This window comes from Microcaecilia unicolor, chromosome 1, assembly GCF_901765095.1.
Source record: "Microcaecilia unicolor chromosome 1, aMicUni1.1, whole genome shotgun sequence".
NCBI lineage: Eukaryota > Metazoa > Chordata > Amphibia > Gymnophiona > Siphonopidae > Microcaecilia > Microcaecilia unicolor.
Genome location: NC_044031.1, coordinates 272,351,319 through 272,373,511, shown reverse-complemented (window position 1 = coordinate 272,373,511; position 22,193 = coordinate 272,351,319). Strand labels below are relative to the sequence as shown.

The following is a 22,193-nucleotide window of genomic DNA, read 5'->3' as shown; positions in this document are numbered from 1 at the left end:
GTGCTTGGCTGTAGTAGCAGCAGCACTTCGCAGGCTGGGGGTGCACGTGTTCCCATATCTTGACGATTGGCTGGTGAAGAACACGTCCGAGGCAGGAGCCCTGCAGTCCATGCAGATGACTATTCGCCTCCTGGAGCTACTGGGGTTTGTGATAAATTACCCAAAGTCCCATCTTCTCCCGGCGCAGAGACTCGAATTCATAGGAGCTCTGCTGGATTCTCGGACGGCTCGCGCCTATCTCCCAGAGGCGAGAGCCAACAACTTCTTGTCCCTCGTCTCGCGGGTGCGAGCGTCCCAGCAGATCACAGCTCGGCAGATGTTGAGATTGCTGGGCCACATGGCCTCCACAGTTCATGTGACTCCCATGGCCCGCCTTCACATGAGATCTGCTCAGTGGACCCTAGCTTCCCAGTGGTTTCAGGCTGCTGGGGATCTAGAAGACGTGATCCACCTGTCCACGAGTTTTCTCGAATCCCTGTATTGGTGGACGATTTGGTCCAATTTGACTCTGGGACGTCCTTTCCAAATTCCTCAGCCACAAAAAGTGCTGACCACGGATGCGTCTCTCCTGGGATGGGGAGCTCATGTCGATGGGCTTCACACCCAAGGAAGCTGGTCCCTCCAGGAACGCGATCTACAGATCAATCTTCTGGAGTTGCGAGCGATCTGGAACGCTCTGAAGGCTTTCAGAGATCGGCTGTCCCACCAAATTATCCAAATTCAGACAGACAACCAGGTTGCCATGTACTACGTCAACAAGCAGGGGGGCACCGGATCTCGCCCCCTGTGTCAGGAAGCCGTCAGCATGTGGCTCTGGGCTCGCCGTCACGGCATGGTGCTCCAAGCCACATATCTGGCAGGCGTAAACAACAGTCTGGCCGACAGACTGAGCAGGATTATGCAACCTCACGAGTGGTCGCTCAACTCCCGAGTGGTGCGCCAGATCTTCCAAGCGTGGGGCACCCCCTTGGTGGATCTCTTCGCATCTCGAGCCAACCACAAAGTCCCTCAGTTCTGTTCCAGGCTTCAGGCCCACGGCAGACTGGCATTGGATGCCTTCCTCCTGGACTGGGGGGAGGGTCTGCTATATGCTTATCTTCCCATACCTCTGGTGGGGAAGACTTTGTTGAAACTCAAGCAAGACCGAGGCACCATGATTCTGATTGCTCCTTTTTGGCCGCGTCAGATCTGGTTCCCTCTTCTTCTGGAGTTGTCCTCCGAAGAACCGTGGAGATTGGAGTGTTTTCCGACCCTCATCACACAGGACGAAGGGGCGCTTCTGCATCCCAGCCTCCGGTCCCTGGCTCTCACGGCCTGGATGTTGAGAGCGTAGACTTTGCCTCTTTGGGTCTGTCGGAGGGTCTCTCCCGCATCTTGCTTGCTTCCAGGAAAGATTCCACTAAGAGGAGTTACTTCTTTCTATGGAGGAGGTTTGCCGTCTGGTGTGACAGCAAGGCCCTAGATCCTCGCTCTTGTCCTACACAGACCCTGCTTGAATACCTTCTGCACTTGTCTGAGTCTGGTCTCAAGACCAACTCTGTAAGAGTTCACCTTAGTGCAATCAGTGCATACCATTACCATGTGGAAGGTAAGCCGATCTCAGGACAGCTTTAGTTGTTCGCTTCATGAGAGGTTTGCTTTTGTCAAAGCCCCCTGTCAAGCCTCCTACAGTGTCATGGGATCTCAATGTCGTTCTCACCCAGCTGATGAAACCTCCTTTTGAGCCACTGGATTCCTGCCATCTGAAGTACTTGACCTGGAAGGTCATTTTCTTGGTGGCAGTTACTTCAGCTCGTAGAGTCAGTGAGCTTCAGGCCCTGGTAGCCCAGGCCCCTTACACCAAATTTCATCATAACAGAGTAGTCCTCCGCACTCACCCTAAGTTCTTGCCAAAGGTCGTGTCGGAGTTCCATCTGAACCAGTCAATTGTCTTGCCAACATTCTTTCCCCGTCCTCATTCCTGCCCTGCTGAACGTCAGCTGCACACATTGGACTGCAAGAGAGCATTGGCCTTCTACCTGAAGCGGACACAGCCCAACAGACAGTCCGCCCAATTGTTTGTTTCTTTTGATCCCAATAGGAGGGGAGTGGCTGTGGGGAAACGCACCATATCCAATTGGCTAGCAGATTGCATTTCCTTCACTTACGCCCAGGCTGGGCTGACTCTTGAGGGTCATGTCACGGCTCATAATGTTAGAGCCATGGCAGCGTCGGTAGCCCACTTGAAGTCAGCCTCTATTGACGAAATTTGCAAAGCTGCGACGTGGTCATCTGTCCACACATTCACATCTCATTACTGCCTGCAGCAGGATACCCGACGCGACAGTCGGTTCGGGCAGTCAGTTCTTCAGAACCTGTTTGGGCTTTAGGATCCAACTCCACCCCCCGAGGGCCCTGTTTGTTCTGTTCCAGGCTGCACTCTCAGTTAGTTGGTAAATTTTTTAGGTCAATCTCAGTTATGTCCTCGCCGTTGCAAGGCCCAATTGACCATGGTTGTTGTTTTGAGTGAGCCTGGGGGCTAGGGATACCCCATCAGTGAGAACAAGCAGCCTGCTTGTCCTCGGAGAAAGCGAATGCTACATACCTGTAGAAGGTATTCTCCGAGGACAGCAGGCTGATTGTTCTCACAAACCCGCCCGCCTCCCCTTTGGAGTTGTGTCTTCCCTTGTCTTTCTACATATGAGACTGGCCGGCACAAGCCGGTTTCGGGCGGGAAGACGGCCGCGCATGCGCGGTGCGCATCGGCGCGCGAGGGCTAGCAAAGGCCTTTGCTAGTGAAGATTCCGATTGGAGGGGCTGCCGTGGACGTCACCCCATCAGTGAGAACAATCAGCCTGCTGTCCTCGGAGAATACCTTCTACAGGTATGTAGCATTCGCTTTAACTGAGAATACTGAGATTATATAGAGGTTTGTACTGAATGTCAGAGGTTTTAATTTCTCTTCTGAGAGAGAAAAGCTGTGTTTCATAGGTTCATTTTGAACTAATCGATAGTAGCTAAGGTAAAGAATAGTTAGAATACTATTTTAAAAAATATTTTATTCTGAAAAGTGCTGGAAAGCATTAAATATCAATAGCCCTTCAGTGGGTTGAAGCAATTGTAATAGGAATTGATATGATATTGTCTCTGAAAGATATCTTCTGAGTTTAAAGTTATTTTTAAAGGTATTATTGAAAACCAATAAATTAATATTTGAAGTCTGAATTAGTCAGATAATGAAATTATCTGATATCAGAAAAGTAAAGATTTAATTTAAACAAAACCTCTTAGTGCTATGTGAATCCAGTGTGACTATCAGGCTTATTTTCAAAGCACTTTGGGAGGCTAAGTTCCATAGGTTTCTATGGAACTTTGGGAGGCTAAGTGCTTTGAAAATATGCCTCTATGTGTGTGAGTGATATGACCAGCTGTGATCCTCAAATTCAGCAAATTCCTTGAGGAGGAACTGCTCTCTCCATAGTTAGGGTTAGGAATTAAAAGTCTATTAGAATAAGTCAGGAAGTCAGGCTCAGAAAATTTAAATTTATTTTATTGATATTAGAATACTCAGTCCAGGTTCCTGTGACAGACAGGCTCATCTTCAGATATACACACTGCAGGGAGGCAGAATCTTTCCTTTTATTTTCTTTTTAAGAATAAGTTTAGGGAGAAGATCAAGAAAAAGACAACCAAGACAGATGAAATTTTCCTAAAGTCAAGAAAGCTGGAATTTAAGCTAAGAACTGAGAAAAAAATTAATTCAACAAGACTCTGAAACTGAGACTGTACACTTACATTATTACTCATACTTACCTTCAGGAACTGAGAACCTAACAAAAGAAAAATTAAATTAGTTTAATTACTTATTGATAAGACAATTGATATGTGATATTATTAATTGATACTTACCTTAAAAGTAATTCCTATAAGAGAAAAGAAAATTGGAGTTAAGTAAAATTGTATTAGGAAATATTATGCAAGATTTGTTAACTGTTTATGTGCAGTACTTAGTTGTAGTGCTTAGTAATCCTATTGATTTTATAAGAAAGAGAAATATTTTAGAGTGTAAAACTGGATCCAGGAGGGATTTTAACTATTTGTAATATTTAAGATTTTAAATATTTTTAACTAGTTATAGCAAATTCTTAGTGCAATATGTTCATTTATTTGCACTTTAATAAATAATTTATTTATATTTACCAGAGTTTGTGCCTTGAATTTATGTAAATTGATTCTCTTTACAGAAATCAAATCATACCTTAAGGCACCCCGACATAATAGACCAGACAAAAAAAACCCAACAAAACAGACTAAAACCAAAACAGGCCATGACAAAAAAAAAAACCTCCCAAATAACCCCCACAACAAAACAACCCAAGACGAAATAGACTCTTAATCAAACTGGATTATGTTTTCAAGCAGATTTATAGTTCTCACTAGATACCAAGTGTGGATAGTAAAGTCAAGCCGTAGGCAGGTGCCAGGACTTTCAAGTGACAAGCCGTGGACTTTCTCAGTAATTTATGGCTCCTCCACTTCTTTGTACCCTTCAAATTTGTACCATTCAAAAATAAATCTATTTCATCAGGCCCTTTTGTCGGGAGTCTATTTTGTCAGGGACTTTTATGTCAGGAACTTTTTTTGTTTGGAGCTTTTTTGTCTGGTTTCTTTTGACCAGGTGCCATACCTTAACTATTTCTTTCCGGTTACACCTTTCTAAGGATGATGTTTCTTATGCTAACTCTGTACTCTGTGGGCTAAATATAGTTTAGGCCTCGGCTACATACACGTTTACAAATAAAAAGGTTAATTGGACAAACTGTGTGAAGTTCACAGAGCAGGTGACATTCAGGAGGCAGTACAAAATTTAACAAACAAGCAAAAGAAAATTTCCAGATTGTTGTTTTATTGCACCTTCTTCCCCTTACTGTCATTTCACTATAATTTCAAGTAGCGCATAGTGGCATTTGCTGCATCTAGAAGCAAGACTGTTTTTCTTTTCCTTCTCACTATTTAGAGTTTGGTGGAACAACTACCTGCCGATGATCCAGACAGCGAGATTAATATGGGTTGCTTATTGTACAAAGAAGGACAGTATGACGAGGCCTGCAAAAAATTTATTGCCACTATGCAGGTGGTAGGCTACAAACCAGGTATACTTTTGTTATCAGTTTAGTCTTCTGTACAGTGCATTCATATTGATCTTACTCGTTCTTTCATTATTACAGAATTTCCAAGAGGGTAAAGTAATACAGCAGTCTAAGTCTAAGCTTTTACCTAACTTTATATTGAGGCTTTATTCTCCGCAGACATTCATCTTGGTCTATCAGTTTGAACAATTAAGGGTTTGCTGATTAGTGAAGGGCTGATAATACATCAGAAGGTGTGTACTGAACCTTATGAAATATAATCATATTAAAAAAGTAGAAAGGCAAAATGTTACTTCATTCAAAGAGTTATGATGCCAATATACCAAATTAAATAACAGATTTCTGAAAGCTCTCTTGTCACACTTGCTGCTTTGTTAGCCTTTAGTGGGAAGAAATGGATCTAGATTCAGGTTTCCAGCATGATCTAGGCATGTTATGGTGCTGATCTGCTTGCTCAGAGAAAGAGTTCAGTGTGCTGTACAAAATTTGCTGGCAGAAGAGGGTATTAAAGGGTTTAATCTCATAAAAGGTTTCCCCTTCAGTCCCTATCTGTGAGATCTCAGTTCACTTTTGCACCAAGGAAATGTCTCCCAAGAACTTCTGCCCAGGTGGGAAGGATTAGGACAGCTGTTGTACTTGGTGATTCGATCATTATGTATGTCGATAGCTGGGTTGCTGGTGGACATGAGGATCTCTTGGTCACTTGCCTGCCAGGTGCAAAGTTGGCAGACCTCACACGTCACCTAGATAGGATCTTAGATAGTGCTGGGGAGGAGCTGGCTGTCTTGGTACATGTGGGTGCATAGGAAAATGTGGAAGGGAGGTTCTGGAAGCCATATTTAGGCTCTTAGGTAGAAAGCTGAAGTCCAGATCCTCCATAGTAACATTTTCAGAAATGCTTCCCGTTCCACGCGCTGGACCCAAGAAGCAGGCAGAGCTATGAAGTCTCAATGTGTAGTTGAGACAATGGTGCAGGGATGAGAGATTTAGATTTGTTACGAACTGGACAACATTTTGTGAAAGGGGGAGACTTCCGAAAGGATGGACTCTACCTTTAACGGGGATGTAACCAGGCTGCCAGTGCTAATTTTTAAAAAGGAGATAGAGCAGCTTTTTTAAACTAGAATGGGGTGGAAAGCTGGCAGTCTCCCAGGAGCACATGGTTCGGTATGGAATATCCTTTAAAGATAGTATGGAAACAGGACATTCAGGGAATCCCCGTAGAGAGGTTTCAACGGTGCTGAATGAAAGCCGGGTGTGTTAAAGAAGAGAGCAGGATAAAGGATGCTCATTATCCCTGTCAACGTCTAAGCAGCTTGTAGATACAAGGAAAAAACACAATTTGAAGCCTAAAAAATAAGATGGGAGAATTAGAGTATATAGCAGTAAATGATGAGGTAGATATAATAAGCATCTCAGACTTGGTGGAAGGAGGACAATCAATGGGACACTGTCAGGCTTATTTTTGAAAGAGAAGGGTGCCCATCTTCTGACACAAATTGGGAGATGGGCGTCCTTCTCTCAGGGTCGCCCAAATCGACATAATCGAAAGCCGATTTTGGGCTTCCTTAACTGCTTCCCGTCGTGGGGACGACCAAAGTTCATGGGGGGGTGTCGGCACTGTAACGAAGGCGGGACTGGGGCGTGTTTAAGAGATGGCTGTCCTCGGCCGATAATGGAAAAAAGAAGGGCGTCCCTGACAAGCACTTGGGCAACTTTACTTGGTCCATTTTTTCTTGCGACCAAGCCTCAAAAAGGTGCCCTAACTGACCAGATGACCATCGGAGGGACTCGGGAATGACCTCCACTTACTCCCCTAGTGGTCACCAACCCCCTCCCACCCTAAAAAAAAACCTTTAAAAAATGTTTTTGCCAGCCTCAAATGTCATACCCAGCTCCATGACAGCAGTATGCAGGTCCCTGGAGCAGTTTTAGTGGGTGCAGTGCACTTCAGCCAGGCGGACCCAGGCCCATCCCCCCTACCTGTTAAACTTGTGGTGGTAAATGTGAGCCGTCCGAAACCCACTGTACCCACATCTAGGTGCCCCCCTTCACCCCTTTAGGGCTATCGTAGTGGTGTACAATTGTGTGGAGTGGGTTTGGGGGGCTCAGCACCCAAGGTAAGGGAGCTATGCACCTGGGAGCAATTTCTGAAGTCCACTGCAGTGCCCCCTAGGGTGCCCAGTTGGTGTCCTGGCATGTGAGGGGGACCAGTGCACTACGAATGCTGGCTCCTCCCACAACCAAATGCCTTGGATTTGGTCGTTTTTGAGATGGGCGTCTTCTGTTTCCATTAAGGGCAAAAACCGGGGACGACCATCTCAACAGTTAGGTAGACCATCTCTAAGTTCAACCTAAATGTTGAGATTTGGGCGTCCCCAACCGAAAGATGGATGTCCATCTTGTTTCGATAATACGGGTTTACCCGCTCCTTCGCGGGGCCGTCCTGTGAGGACACCCTCATGAAAACTTGGGCACCCCATTCGATTATGCCCCTCTGTGTTAACAGGGTACAAATTGTATCATAATGGTAGAGGGGATCAAATTGGAGGGGGGGGGGATTGTGCTATTTGTTAAAGAGGGAATTGAGTCAAATAAAATAAACATTCCACATGAAACAGAGAGCAGCATGGAATCATTCTGGATAGAAATTCCATGAGTGAAGGGAAGGAGTATTCTTGTAGGGCTGTACTACCATCCACCAGAACAGAACAAACAGACAAATAAAGAAATGTTTACAGAAATTAGGAAAGCTGGCAAATTGGGCAACAGTATTTTAATGGGTGATTTCAATTACCCCAGTATTGACTAGATATATGTTACAATGGAACGCCAGGGAGATAAAATTTCTAGATATAATAAATGACTGCTTCTTGGAGCAATTGGTTCAGGAACTGACAAGAGGGGGAGCCATTTTAGATCTAGTCCTTGGTGGCATGCAGGGCATAGTACAATGATCTACTAGAGGAGCGGCAAGATTTTTGCATTTTAGTCGACTTTTATGTTCCAGAAGGAACATACTTATAACATGTCAAAAAATATATAAATGGCGACTACTTGATTCCACTGCTTGACCGAAACGCTTGGTTTACACAAGTTCTGGTGTCGGGCAGTGGAATCATTTGATCAGGCGATGAATCTGCTAACGCTGGATAAGTAGTCGCCATTTATGTATTTCTCGACAAGTTATAAATTTGTACAAGAAGTTTCCCTTTAATATGAATTTTCAATTTTTTTCAGTAAAGTATGGCTAGCGATGCTTTGGAGGTTTTTGGTTCAGGGTGACAAGTGATTGATGTTATGCAGTAGGCTCAAGGATTTGGAATAGCTGAGCGCTATAGGAGACCTAATAGCTGGCTACTGATGTACATCTGATGCCACTGGTTCCTTTTTCCTCCTTTTCTTTATTTTTTCTCAACACTACAAGTTCTTTTGTTCCCTCTTTATGTATGATTGTCATTGAGGAACATTTAACTGGGTTTCCTTTTTGAGGATTGTTTCCCTCTCTCTTTGGACTGATGATTATTTGGGTTTCTGCCAGGTACTAGTGCTTGGGCACTGTTGGAAACAGGATACTGGCTAGATGTACCATTGGTCTGACCTAGTATACATGTTCTTAACCAAATGCCACTAGTTATTCGAGTTAGACATTCTTACCTAAGTCGGCATCTGCTCAATGAGGGAAGGCTAGATTTGGGAAGGAACAACAGAGACATGAATATAAAAGCCATCTTTAAAGGAAGAAGTGGAACATATTTTGGAGTTGAAACAATAATGTAGTCATTACTAATATTAACAGTGATGAACTTAACCACTTCCTAATTCCTCTGCAAACCTGCTTTTTAACTAGTACCTATTGTTTCTGAATAGTTTTTTTAAAAAATAATTTTTTCTCCTTGGCTTTTCCTGACAGACCTATCTTACAAAATTGCCCTCTGTTACTACAGCATGAAGCAGTATGCACCTGCCCTAAAGCATATTGCAGATATAATTGAGCGTGGAATCCGGGAGCACCCAGGTACGTTGTCCGGGTGCTATCTATATTGAATTTCTGATGTGGTTTTTAGGTGGGAAATGGGATGGTTTGTTTTCCTCAAGAAAACAGTATACTGTGAATTGCAGAAACCTTGCCATTTTGCATGTTCTGCTGTCTAAACAATACAGTTCAAAATGCATTAAATTAGGAGTTTGTTTCACTGATTTGCACAGTGTAGTCTGCACTTTGAACTTGAAAGAGTAATTTATAAACATATTTAAAAAGTAATGAAGAGGAAACCAAAGAGTCTTGATTTGCTTATGCTTCACAACCCAATACGTGATGGGAGCTCCTTTTACAGCAGTAAGATCCTTGAATCTTGTATGATAAACATCCATCAACTCTAGTGGGATGGTCAGTGTTTTCCCCATTCATTTTTTCAGAGTATGTCTTTAAAGCAGTTGGGATCCTCTGGGGACTGCAGTCTGGGTTTGGACTAGGTCAACTCAAGAACATTCTCTTTCTTCTTGATAAGCCACTCCATTTTTGCTTTTCCTTTGTGTTTAGGAAAATTGTTCTCTTGAAGGTAAATCTTCTCCCTGGTTCTAGGTCAGTGACTGACTGGAATAAATTTCCTCAAAGATTTGCTTGTATTTTTTACCATCCATTTTACCCTCCGTCTTCTGAAGCCTCCCTGTCCTAGATGCTGCAATATATGGGTCAATTTTCATTAAAATGTTGTGGGATATTAGAAATGTTTAATCTAGATGTTTCAAATTATTCCTATATTTAGCAGCACTATATATATATATATATATATATATATATAGCTACTGCTGCTGAATATGCAAGTAAATATTTTGAGTATACATACACATATCTGTATATCAAGGCTTCTACATATAAGATATACGTATTTAGACCCTGAATATTACTACTACTACTACTTAACATTTCTAAAGCGCTACTAGGGTTACGCAGCGCTGTACAATTTAACATGGAAGGACAGTCCCTGCTCAAGGAGCTTACAATCTAAAAGACAGGTGTACAATCTAAAGACAAGTGTACAATCTAAAAGACAGATGTAAGTCTAGAGACGAGTGTACAATCTAAAAGACAAGTGTAGAGTCGATCTGATAGGGCTTACTATATTTCTCGAAAGGTTAGGCGCCGAAAGCAGCATTGAAGAGGTGAGTTTTAAGCAGAGATTTGAAGATGGGTAGGAAGGGGGTTTGGCGTAGGGGTTGAGGAAGATTGTTCCAGGCATAGGGTGAGGCAAGGCAGAATGAGCGGAGCCTGGAGTTGGCAGTGGTGGAGAAGGGTACGGAGAGGAGGGATTTGTCCTGTGAGCGGAGGTTACGGGTGGGAACATAGGGGAGATGAGGGTAGAGAGGTAGTGAGGAGCCGCAGACCGGGTGCATTTGTAGGTAAGGAGTAGAAGCTTGAATTGTATGCGGTATCTGATCGGAAGCCAGTGAAGTGACTTGAGGAGAGGGGTATTGACACTATACCTATATGAGGGCTCAAGTTAGCTGGTTTTCCCATGTCTGAGTAAAGAATATAATCTATACATACAAGGGTTGTGAATATCTGTACCTGTGTTTGAATATTTTTACTGCTGTAATTGGTCTATTGCTTATGTTTGACTTATTCTTGCTGTACCCTGCCTTGAGTGAATTCCTTCAAAAAGGCTGTAAACAAATCTAATAAATCAATCAATAAATATATGTATAATGTATAAATATTTGTGGCCCTGGGATTGGTAGCACCTTTCACTCTTGTGTATGCCAAAAAGGGCAGTGTAGGTAGAGACAAGCAAGTTTGAATTATGGGACTCTGGAAATCCAATATAATAATTTGCACCTCCAACGTTCCATCGCTGTCTGGCTGCCTGGGTTTGTAACATCTCATGACGTCAGCCAGCCTCCAGTGTTCCATTCCCCTCACTGCCCCGCCCTCGCGTCAAAACGTAATGACAACAGAGGGCAGAACAGTGAGAGGGAAAGGAACGCTGGAGGTGAGGCTGACATCAGGATGTTACCAATGGAAGGGAAGCCAGCCAGAAACGATGAGGTACAAAGGAATGAGAGGATCGCGGCACATCGAGGGGAGGGCAGAGCAGAATCGCTGGACATGGATGGGATGGGAGAATCACGGGACACAGATGGGAGGGCAGGGAAGAGGAGAATCGCTGGACATGGAGGGAGGGGAGGGAAGGGAAGAATCACTGGACATGGAGGGGAAGGCAGGGGAGAGACAAAAAATCGCTTACAAGAGAGCCTTTCTAGGGCCCATTTCATGTTGAGGAAACGGGCTGGGTTCCACTAGTAGTATAATATTAATCATGCCCTCCTAATGACCAATTCTGAGTTCTAACTCCTTTTATCTATGTTTATATTACTAGACTAACAACATGAACTGATAAAAATAATAAAGAATTTATTTACATGAAGAATAAAACTGTTTACAAAAACAGAATATTACAATAATATATGTAAGAAAAGTTCAGGTAAATGTAGAATAGCAGTTCTTTAAAGGCTGTTCTTTAAACAGATACTATCTGATATGGAATGAAAATACGTTCTCTGTTGGTAAACTGCCTACTGTCTGTTATGGAAAGTGAACACAGTTTGACTGTACAACCTGTATATGTTGCCAGTCTCTGGCATGATAGATGTAGCAGGTGTTTGGCCTCAAAGGCACTAAAAGTTGTGAATCTAGAAGCCAGTGATGATGATGATGAAGAAGAAGGAGACATCTTTTATATTATTTTGTTATCAGCAATATCTGATGGTCTGATAACATCACAGAAGGTGATTGGCTGTTCCCATTATGTTATGGCCTAAAAAAACACAGGATTGTCTTTTGGCATCATTCTGGAAATTCTTCCCTGAATTCAGCAGTGTGGGGTCAACATGACCGAAATTCCTTTGTCTCACATCAGCCAGATAACAGGGTCACAGGTCCTTTTCAGACAGGTATACCTGGACAACTTTACAATCACAACATAAGCACTGTAAAAAGTCAAAGCAGAGTACATGCTTTAGTGGAGTTTTCAGTACTGCAGGTTCAGTAATATTTCTCAGGTGTGCCACATGTAACATAAACAAACTGTGATACACTATACTAGGGGCTTTGATCCCTACATTCATATAGCCTTATGAAGGTCACTCTATAACAGGGTGCCCACTATAGGTGCTGGTTCTTAAGCCTATTCTGTAATAAAACTATGCATCTACTTTTCTTTACAGAATACTAGTATAAGTGGCAGAGATTGTGCATACATCTAGGCGTGGCCACTTATCAACCCTATAGTTGGTGTAAATGCCAATGCCTAAATGTATACACGAATGTACACAAATTATAGTATGTGAGCTCCACCTGTGCTCCATCTGACTCCACCTATGCACACTCCCAAGACAAAGGAATTGCTATATGCATACTTCTCTATGTAAAAGGTCATTTACGTGGCTGTGGTACTGCTATTTATGCATCTTCTTGCCACCTGAAACTAGGCAGCTTCTTATAGAATTATCTGCTGTGAGGCAATTCTATACTGGACACTTCCATTTAGACATCCCAAAGCTGTGCGGCAGGAGCCTGTTCTATAATGGAACCAAGGCGCCTAGATTCCGTTATAGAATACTAGCATAACCCAGTATTGGCATGCCTATCATGTAGGCGCACACACTTATATCAGTCATACAGCTGGTGTAAGTGGATACCTAAATGTAACATGAACACATGTAACTTACAGTATTTTGTAAGTCATGTGTGTAAGTGGAAGCCCTTGCCTATGTCCCTTCTGTGCTCCACCCCTGTGAATGCCCCCTTGCAAATATATGCTATGTAAGTTTACTGTGTATTTACAAAATAGCACTTAGTTGAATATTGACACTTAAGCGCGTATGTGAGCACATGCTTGCATTTAAATCATTCTACACATTTACACGCATGGCGTCTGAGTGCTAGTCTGCAAATATCCGCCTTAGCTTACATATTTTTGCAAAGGGGGCATACACAAATGGGAATATGGACTGGACATAGGCAGAGCTTCCACTTATGCATGTAACTTACAGAATACTGTAAATTACGCATACTTCTGTGGTGCTTAGGCACTCATACTTACACTAGCTCTATGGCTGGCATAAATACGAGGGCCTAAATGATAGGAGTGTAGATGCCCAGCAACTCTAGTATTCTGTAAAGCAGTGGTTCCCAAACTTCACGGCACCCTTAGTGTCTGAGCAATTTTTCACAGCACCCCCCACCACCACCACCACCATACATCATGTCCAATATTTCTCTCTCATGCACCTTCTCATCCCTTCACCCCATGTCCAACATTTTTCCCTCTCCATGCAGCTCTCCCTCCCTCGACCCCATATACAAGATTTCACCCCTTGCTGTATCTCTCTCTTCCTCCTCCTCCAGCCCATGCCTCTCATTCCTCCTTCAGCATCTCTCCTTCCCTCTTCCACCCCACCCACAATTCTCCCTCTGCTTCAACGGTCCATATGCTTTAACTTTTAATTTAATTTAATGTTTTAATTGTGCTTACCTTGGCTTACTATCTCTTTCACTCTGCTAGCTGTTATGCACAAATCTCACTCTCTGTTTTCCTGCCACACATGGCTGGGGCAAGCTACCCGATCACAGCACAGCTGTGATTGGTCACAGAGCCTCCTTCTTCCCAATCAGGATGTCCTTTTAGGCGACAGACAGGCTCTGTGATCAATCACAGCTGACCTGTAATCGGTAGCTTGCCCCAGCCCATGTGTAGCTCACTTCAGCAACGTACACTTGTAGAGGCATTATTGTGTGTGTGTGTGGGGGGGGGGGGGCAGTGCACTCTCTGTTCCGTGCAACATCATCCAGTGCTCAGCATATGAACTTCCATCTGCCCCACAGCACCCCGGTGAGTTCACCAAGGCGCACTGGGGTGCTGCGGCGCACAGTTTGGGGAACGCTGCTGTAAGGAATAGGCTTTTACCATGCACCCTCCATGCGCCTAATTGTAGGTGCCCTGTTACAGAATTGCTTTCTATATAAGGATCTGGATATTTTAATTAAGGTAGTTATACATTTATCATGGCACAGTTGAATGTTGAGCTCATTGTACTTGCCACCACAATGCTTACTGTAAGGATTATTTATTTGATTCAATATAAAAGGTCAGGCTAGGGAAAAAGGACAGGGGAGTGGCATTATATGTTAAAGATAATATAAAGTGACAGAATTGTTGGGCTTAAAGGGAAAGGAAGAGGCACTGTGGGTTAATCTGGAAAGAACAAATGAACAACCTGTTTACACTGGTGTGATATACAGGCCTCCTTCGCAAACAGAAGAAGTAGACCGAAAATTTATTGAAGACATTACAAGATTGCAATGAAAGAAGTGATATAATAGGTAATTTCTATATGCCGGATGTTGATTGGGGTGTCCCTGTTGTAAAATCATTTAGAAGTAAGGAGATATCAGGCTGATACCACGATCTGTGAGCCCCTGTGCCAAACAACGTCTGGCAGCCAGACAGTTCTGATCTTACCTGAAGAATCAGGGCTGGAACCTTCAAGGAGGACAGAGCTGAACGCAAGATGTGCAGCAGGCAGAAGCAAAGTCCAGGTCCAAACAGAAGTTCAAGGCAGGCGGCAGGCAAAAGCAAAGTCCAGGTCCAAACAGAAGTTCAAGGCAGGCGGCAGGCAAAGCAAAGTCCAGGTCCAAACAGAAGTTCAAGGCAGGCGGCAGGCAAAAGCAAAGTCCAGGTCCAAACAGAAGTTCAAGGCAGGTGGCAGGCAAAAGCAAAGTCCAGGTCCAAACAGAAGTTCAAGGCAGGTGGCAGGCAAAAGCAAAGTCCAGGTCCAAACAGAAGTTCAAGGCAGGTACACAATCCAAAGACACTGAACTCAGGAATCCACACTAGCAGAAGCCGAAGCAAAGAGTTCTGTCAGAGTCTCATTTAAGTAGCCCCTTCCATCAGGGAAACCACCATCAGCTGTCCGGAAGGCGTGGCCAACAACCAGCCCAAGAGGCTCTGGATAGGCTGGTCACAAGGAGCGGGCGGAGCCTAGCCGCGACCAGCCAATCCGAGCCCAGAAGAGGCGTTCCTCATGCTCCTGGGTCCCGCACACCGGAAGAGACTCTCCAGCTAGAGTGCGCCGGCCATTTTGGCAGCGTCGGCGCTCTCCAGACGCTACTGCTGCATAGCGGCGGACCGGAGCCGTCCAGGAGGAAGCCAAGACTCCCTACCATGCCGCCCGTGGCCAGCGATACCCCGCTCTGGCATCCAGCAGGCAGAGCGGCACAGGTAAGGGACGTGACAGTACCTCCCCCGTAAGCCCCCTCCTCCGTCTCGGCCCAGGTTTTTTAGGGTAACGAGAGTGGAACTCGTGCAATAACTCAGGGGCATGGATATTACCAACAGGCTCCCAGGAGTTTATCCTCAGGACCAAAGTTCTTCCACGAGATCAAGTAAAACAATCGTCCTCTCTGGAGTCTAGAATCAAGAATCTCCTTTACCTCAAACTCAGGGTCCGGATCAGAGTCTGGAACCGGAATCCTCTTTGATGCAGGATGCCAGTGGGAAGTCCGGAAAGGCTTAAGCAGAGATACATGGAAAGCATTGTGAATGCGAAGATTACCAGGTAAGTGAAGACGATAGACCCACCGTCCCCACTCTAGATTGTACAGAAAATGGACCAATGAAGCGAGGAGCAAACTTAAGAGAGGGAAGACGAAGTTTGAGATACTTGGTGGCTGAGCCATACTCTCTGTCCCGGCTGGAATACGGGAGCGGCACATCGCAGACGGTCAGCAAAACTGTTTATACCGTGCGGCAGCCTTCCCAACTGCTGACGAACCGTCCTCCAAGTGGCATGAATGGTGGTGAGGGTAGACTGGATCAGTGGGGAGACCTCAGTCACAGGAATCGGAGGTGGAAGACGAGGATGACGTCCAAAAACAGTAAAGAAGGGTGATGTCCGAGAAGCAGAATGAAAGCTATTGTTGTAGGCAAACTCGGCCCAGGGCAGAAGATCAGTCCAATTATCTTGACGAGCATTAGTGAAGGCCCGGAGAAAGGCTTTAAGGGTCTGGTTCGTACGTTCTGCCATGCCGTTGGTCTGTGGATGATAAGCGGAAGAAAAATGTGTGGCAACCCCAAAGGCTGAGCATAAAGACCTCCAAAATCTAGAGGTGAATTGAGAACCTCTATCACTGATGATGCGCTGCGGTAGTCCATGCAACCGAAAAGTGTGCTGGATAAACTGGGAGGCAAGAGCCGCCGCAGATGGCAGAGACCGCATGGGGACGAAGTGCGCCATGCGGGAAAAACGATCCACCACCACCCAGATGATCGTGTTGCCCTTGGAGCAAGGAAGATCAGTTATAAAGTCCATGGAGACCTCCTACCAAGGTAGCTGGGGTACAGGCAACGGTTGAAGAAGACCCCACGGCTTGCCTGGCCAAGACTTGGTGCGGGCACAAGTAGGACATGTAGAGACAAACTGCCGAATCTCCTGAGCCATGTGCGGCCACCAAAAATAGCGGGAAATCAGATGATAAGTCTTACGAAACCCAAAATGTCCCGAAAAAGCAGCAGAATGACCCCACTGAAGAACCTTGCGACGAGACCGGACAGGAACAGGAGTCTTAAGGCAGGCGGATGCCCCCACAGTAGGGGAAAGGCAAGCAGGATTGAGCATAGGATAGAGCTCCTCAGGCTCCTCTGTACATCAAAGGCTCGGGAGAGCGCATCCGCCTGTACATTCTTCTCCGCGGGACGGAACACCAAGTGAAAGGTAAAACGAGCAAAAAACAGGACCATCGGGCCTGCCGGGGATTCAGGCGTTTGGCATCTTGCAAATAAAGCAGGTTCTTGTGATCAGTAATGACGAGTAATAGGATGAGCAGCCCCCTCCAGCAGGTATCGCCACTCCTGAAAGGCGAGCTTCAGAGCCAGCAGCTCTCTGTCACCGATGGTATAATTACGCTCTGCCGGAGAAAACTTTTTAGAAAAAAAAAAACAAGGATGTCTCTTACCTGAGGAGACGTCTGAGACAGCACAGCCCCAACCCCAAAGCAGAGGCATCCACCTCCACAATGAAAGGCTTCGTTGACATCAGGACACGGAGTACAGAAGCAGACAGGGAAAGCCGTCTTCAGGTAGAAAAAGCTTCCAGAGCAGCAGGAGACCAGTGTCGAACATCCGCACCCTTCCGAGTAAGGGGCTGTCAAAGGAGCCGTGATGAGAGAATAATGGGGAATGAATTGTTCTGTAGTAATTAGCAAATCCAAGGAAACGCTGCAGAGCGCCCGGAGGCCTTGCGGACGAGGCCAGTCACGGATAGCCTGTAGTTTAGCAGGGTCCATTGTAATCCAACAGCAGAGATAATATGTCCCAAAAAAGGAATAGTGGATTGATGAAAAGCACATTTTCCAATTTGGCAAACAGGCGGTGATCCCGGAGTCGTTGAAGTACTGTGCGCACATGTCTGGGATGATCTTGAGGAGAAGCAGAGAAGATCAGAATATCGTCCAAGTAAACAATGACTGAAGCATAAAGGAGATCTCGAAAAATAAAGTTGATAAATCTTGAAACACCGCAGGGGCGTTACACAGACCAAAAGGCATGACACGATACTCAAAATGACCTTCATGAGTATTAAACGCAGTCTTCCACTCGTCCCCCTGGCGGATACGAATCAAGTTGTAGGCCCCTCGGAGATCCAGTTTAGTAAAAATCCTAGCTCCCTGGAGCCGATCAAAAAGCTCCGGGATAAGCGGAAGGGGGTAACGGTTCTTGACTGTGATGTTGTTAAGCCCACGATAGTCAATGCAGGGTCGCAAGGACCCATCCTTTTGGAGACAAAAACAAAACCTGCTCCGGCAGGAGAAGAAGAAGGTCGAATAAACCCTTTACGAAGGTTCTCCCGAATGTAGTCCCGCATGGCTGCCGATTCGTCCCGGGACAGGGCATATAATCTTCCTCTGGGAGGCATCGTGTCAGGCAACAAATCAATGGGACAATCAAAAGGGCGATGGGGTGGGGAGGGAATCCGCCTCCCTGGGACATCAAAGACATCAGAAAAATCCTCATACTCCTTCGGAAGACAGGCTCACAGGGATGAAGGATTCCAGGAAGAGCTGGCACTTTAGTAGGGGGAGGGTGCACTGGTGTCAGACAGGTCTCAAAACAACGCGTACTCCATTGTACTGATCGCACCCAAGGCCCAGTCTATGCAGGAGCAGGCAGCCTTGCAACCAGGGTATACCTAAAATTACAGGATGAATGGCTTGAGGTAATATAAGAACCTGTATCTCCTCATGATGAAGAAGGCCCACCTGCATCGAAGCGGGAGGGTGAGATGAGTAATCGGCTGGGGAAGAGTAGAACCATGAATGGAAGTCACCTGCAGAGCTGGTTTACAGGGGATAACCGCCTTCCTAGTCCCTGAAGTAGACTAGCATCAATAAGTTGCCCCCGCGTCCTGGAATCCAGCAAGGCTAGGGTATTTATTCTGAATTCTCGCCAAAGTAAGATAATCGGTACGTCATTAAATTATCCGGATGGCTCCTGACTGACCCAAAACCACCCCCTCCACAAGGCTAGGGTCTAAGCATTCCCGCTTGTTGGGACACCCCTTCACAAAATGACCAGGTTTGCCACAATACATGCTAGTTTGTTGTCCCTCCGGGGAGCCCGCTCAACGGCTGATAGTCGGTGCCTGCCAATCACCATAGTTTCCTCAGATCCCTCCGCCGCCGACCTGCCGCTTCCTGAGAGAGACAGTCCGTTGTCTCTGAGGGGAGCTCCTTTGAGACGGCCGAGAGCAACCCAGTCTCGTGCCCGGTCCTGGAAGCGGACATCAATCCGGATACATAGAGAGATTAGAGCGTCCAGCGTACTAGGAATTTCACGGCCGCTAACTCATCCTTAATACGCCCACTCAAGCCTTGCCAGAAGATGGCCGTAAAGGCCTCTTGATTCCATTTAAGTTCTGCAGCCAAGGTGCGGAATCGAATAGCGTAGGCTCCTACCGAGCTGTTACCTTGCTGAATCCGTAGTAGCTCCCCTGCAGCAGAGGAGGGGGCGTCCCGGAACATCAATACCATGCGGAAAGCCGACGCAGGAATTCTCACAAGGGCTCTGAGAGGAGAGGATCCTGTTGTTCCCAGAGTGGGGATGCCCATGCCAGGGCAGGACCAGAGAGTAACGAGATGATGTAGTGTAAGCTTAATTTGTCCGTAGGGAAAGAAGCAGTTGCATGTCAAAGAGCATTTGACATTGATTCAAAAAAATCCGCGGCATGCGAAGGCGTCCCGTCAACCGGGGAGGTTCGGGCAGACGAAAGGCAGGTTGAGAGGAGCTGACCTACTTGCTCCGGAAGACGTCCTCGCTGTGCTGACATCTGGAGGCACACATCTTGTAGTACCCCAGACAATCTGTTAAGCTGAGCCTGCTGTTGTTGCAGGGCTTGGGCCCAGTCAGTCAGATCAGGCTTATCTGCGAGCATCATGGCTTCGCTTTCTATCAGGCTGATACCACGATCTGTGAGCCCCTGTGCCAAACAACGTCTGGCAGCCAGACAGTTCTGATCTTACCTGAAGAATCAGGGCTGGAACCTTCAAGGAGGCCAGAGCTGAACGCAAGATGTGCAGCAGGCAGAAGCAAAGTCCAGGTCCAACAGAAGTTCAAGGCAGGCAAAAGCAAAGTCCAGGTCCAAACAAAGTTCAAGCAGGCGGCAGGCAAAAGCAAGTCCAGGTCCAAACAGAAGTTCAAGGCAGGCGGCAGGCAAAAGCAAAAGTCCAGGTCCAAAACAGAAGTTCAAGGCAGGCGCAGGCAAAAGCAAAGTCCAGGTCCAAACAGAAGTTCAAGTCAGGCGGCAGGCGAAAGCAAAGTCCAGGGTCCAAACAGAAGTTCAAGGCAGGCGGCAGGCAAAAGCAAAGTCCAGGTCCAAACAGAAGTTCAAGGCAGGCGGCAGGCAAAAGCAAAGTCCGGTCCAAACAGAAGTTCAAGGCAGGTAGCAGGCAAAAGCAAAGTCCAGGTCCAAACAGAAGTTCAAGGCAGGTAGCAGGCAAAAGCAAAGTCCAGGTCCAAGCAGAAGTTCAAGGCAGGGCGGCAGGCAAAAGCAAAGTCCAGGTCCAAACAGAAGTTCAAGGCAGTGACACAATCCAAAGGACACTGAACTCAGGAATCCACACTAGCAGAAGCCGAAGCAAAGAGTTCTGTCAGAGTCCTCTTTAAGTAGCCCCTTCCATCAGGGAAACCACCATCAGCTGTCCGGAAGGCGTGGCCAACAACCAGCCCCAAGAGGCTCTGGATAGGCTGGTCACAAGGAGCGGGCGGAGCCTAGCCGCGACCATCCAATCCGAGCCCAGAAGAGGCGTTCCTCATGCTCCTGGGGTCCCGCACCCGGAAGAGACTCTCCAGCTAGAGTGCGCCGGCCATTTTGGCAGCGTCGGCGCTCTCCAGACGCTACTGCTGCATAGCGGCGGACCGAGCCGTCCACGAGGAAGCCAAGACTCCCCTACCATGCCGCCCGTGGCCAGCGATACCCCGCTCTCTCCTGCTCGTGGAGCGAGGCATCCCAGCAGGCAGAGCGGCACAGGTAAGGGACGTGACAGGAGATCTTGGATTCTCTACAGGGAGCACTGTTCCATCAGTTGGTAATTGAACCAACACAGAATGGGGCTATATTAGATGACCTGATACTCTCCCCATTTGAAAGCAGTGGGTGATCATTTGGCATCTAGTGATCACCGGATGGTGTTGTTCAAAATTAAGATACACATCGAGAGGGTTATTCAATTTGAAGGAGTTGTTAGCTGGATGGGAACAGCTTAGGGAAGTAGAAAAGCAGTGGGCAAAACTGAAAGGAGCTATTTTAGGGGCAACGAACTTTTGGTTAGGAAGTAAGAGGAAAAGAAAGCTGCTTTGGTTCCCAAAAATAATAGCTGAAAAGGTAAGAGAAAAAGAGGTTAGCCTTTATAAATTACAAGGCATCACAGAAAGAGAAGACAGACTATAATATGTGGAAAAGCTAAGAGTAGATCATAAAGTAGTCAGGCAAGCAAAGATGTAAATGGAAGAAATAACCAATAAGGTAAAATTTGGAGACAAGACATACTTTAAATGTATAAGTGATAGAAGGAAGTGCAAAAGTACTATTGTGAGGCTTAAAGGTGAAGGGGAGCAATACATAGAAGCTGATAAGGATAAACAGAATTGCTTAACAAATATTTGTGTTTGAGTTCACAGATGAAGGGCCTGGAGTAGGACCGCAGAAGACAAATGCTATAAGAATGGATGTGGTAGACCTTGATCAATTTCAGAAGACTGTTTGTGAGGAGTTAGCTAAACAAAAGGTAGACAAAGCGGTAGAGCCAGATGAGATACATCTGAGGATATTGAAGAACTTAAGAAAGTTCTGGTAGCAAGGGAAGGTATACTCCGATGAGCCACAGATTAACTACTTCCAGTTTCACAAAACCAGTAGTGGTTAATTTGTAGTCAAGGAGTACATAGTGAGGGAGCACCAGACCCATTTGACTAGAGCCAGAACAGCAGCAGTGAAAAAGATTCTCCCATCGCTCTGCTAAGTATTCCAAAGATCCGGGCAGCTGAGGAGGACTTGGAAAAGAGATGTATGAAGGGAGATATTATTGAGGTGTACAAAATCCTGAGTGGTGTAGAATGAGTAGAAGTAAATCGATTTTTTTACTTGTTCCAAAAGTACAAAGACTAGGGGACACTCGAGGAAGTTACATGGAAATACTTTTAAAACAGATAGGAGGGAATATTTTTTCACTCAAGAAATAGTTAAGCTCTGGAACTCTTTGCTGGAGTATGTGGTAATGGCGGTTAGCATATCTGGGTTTAAAAAAGGTTTGGACAAATTCCTGGAGGAAAAGTCCATAGTCTGCTACCGAGGCAACATGGGAAGCAACTGCTTACCCTGGGATTTGTAGCATGGAGTGTTGCCACGATTTGGGTTTCTGCCAGACACTTGTGACCTGGCTTGGCCACTGTTTGGAAAAACAGGATACTGGGCTAGATGGACCCATTGGTCTGACCCAGTATGGCTATT

The 22,193-nt window shown here is 45.8% G+C and overlaps 1 protein-coding gene across 1 annotated transcript in view; it reads left to right on the top strand.

The window, feature by feature from the left end:
* LOC115475488 (tetratricopeptide repeat protein 30A-like) overlaps nucleotides 1–22,193 on the top strand; it is a 119,687-nt gene that overhangs the window by 19,505 nt on the left and 77,989 nt on the right. Inside the window, 2 exon segments of the mRNA XM_030211278.1 lie at nucleotides 4,997–5,132; nucleotides 9,043–9,147. Of these exon segments, the coding sequence (XP_030067138.1) occupies nucleotides 4,997–5,132; nucleotides 9,043–9,147 (241 nt within the window).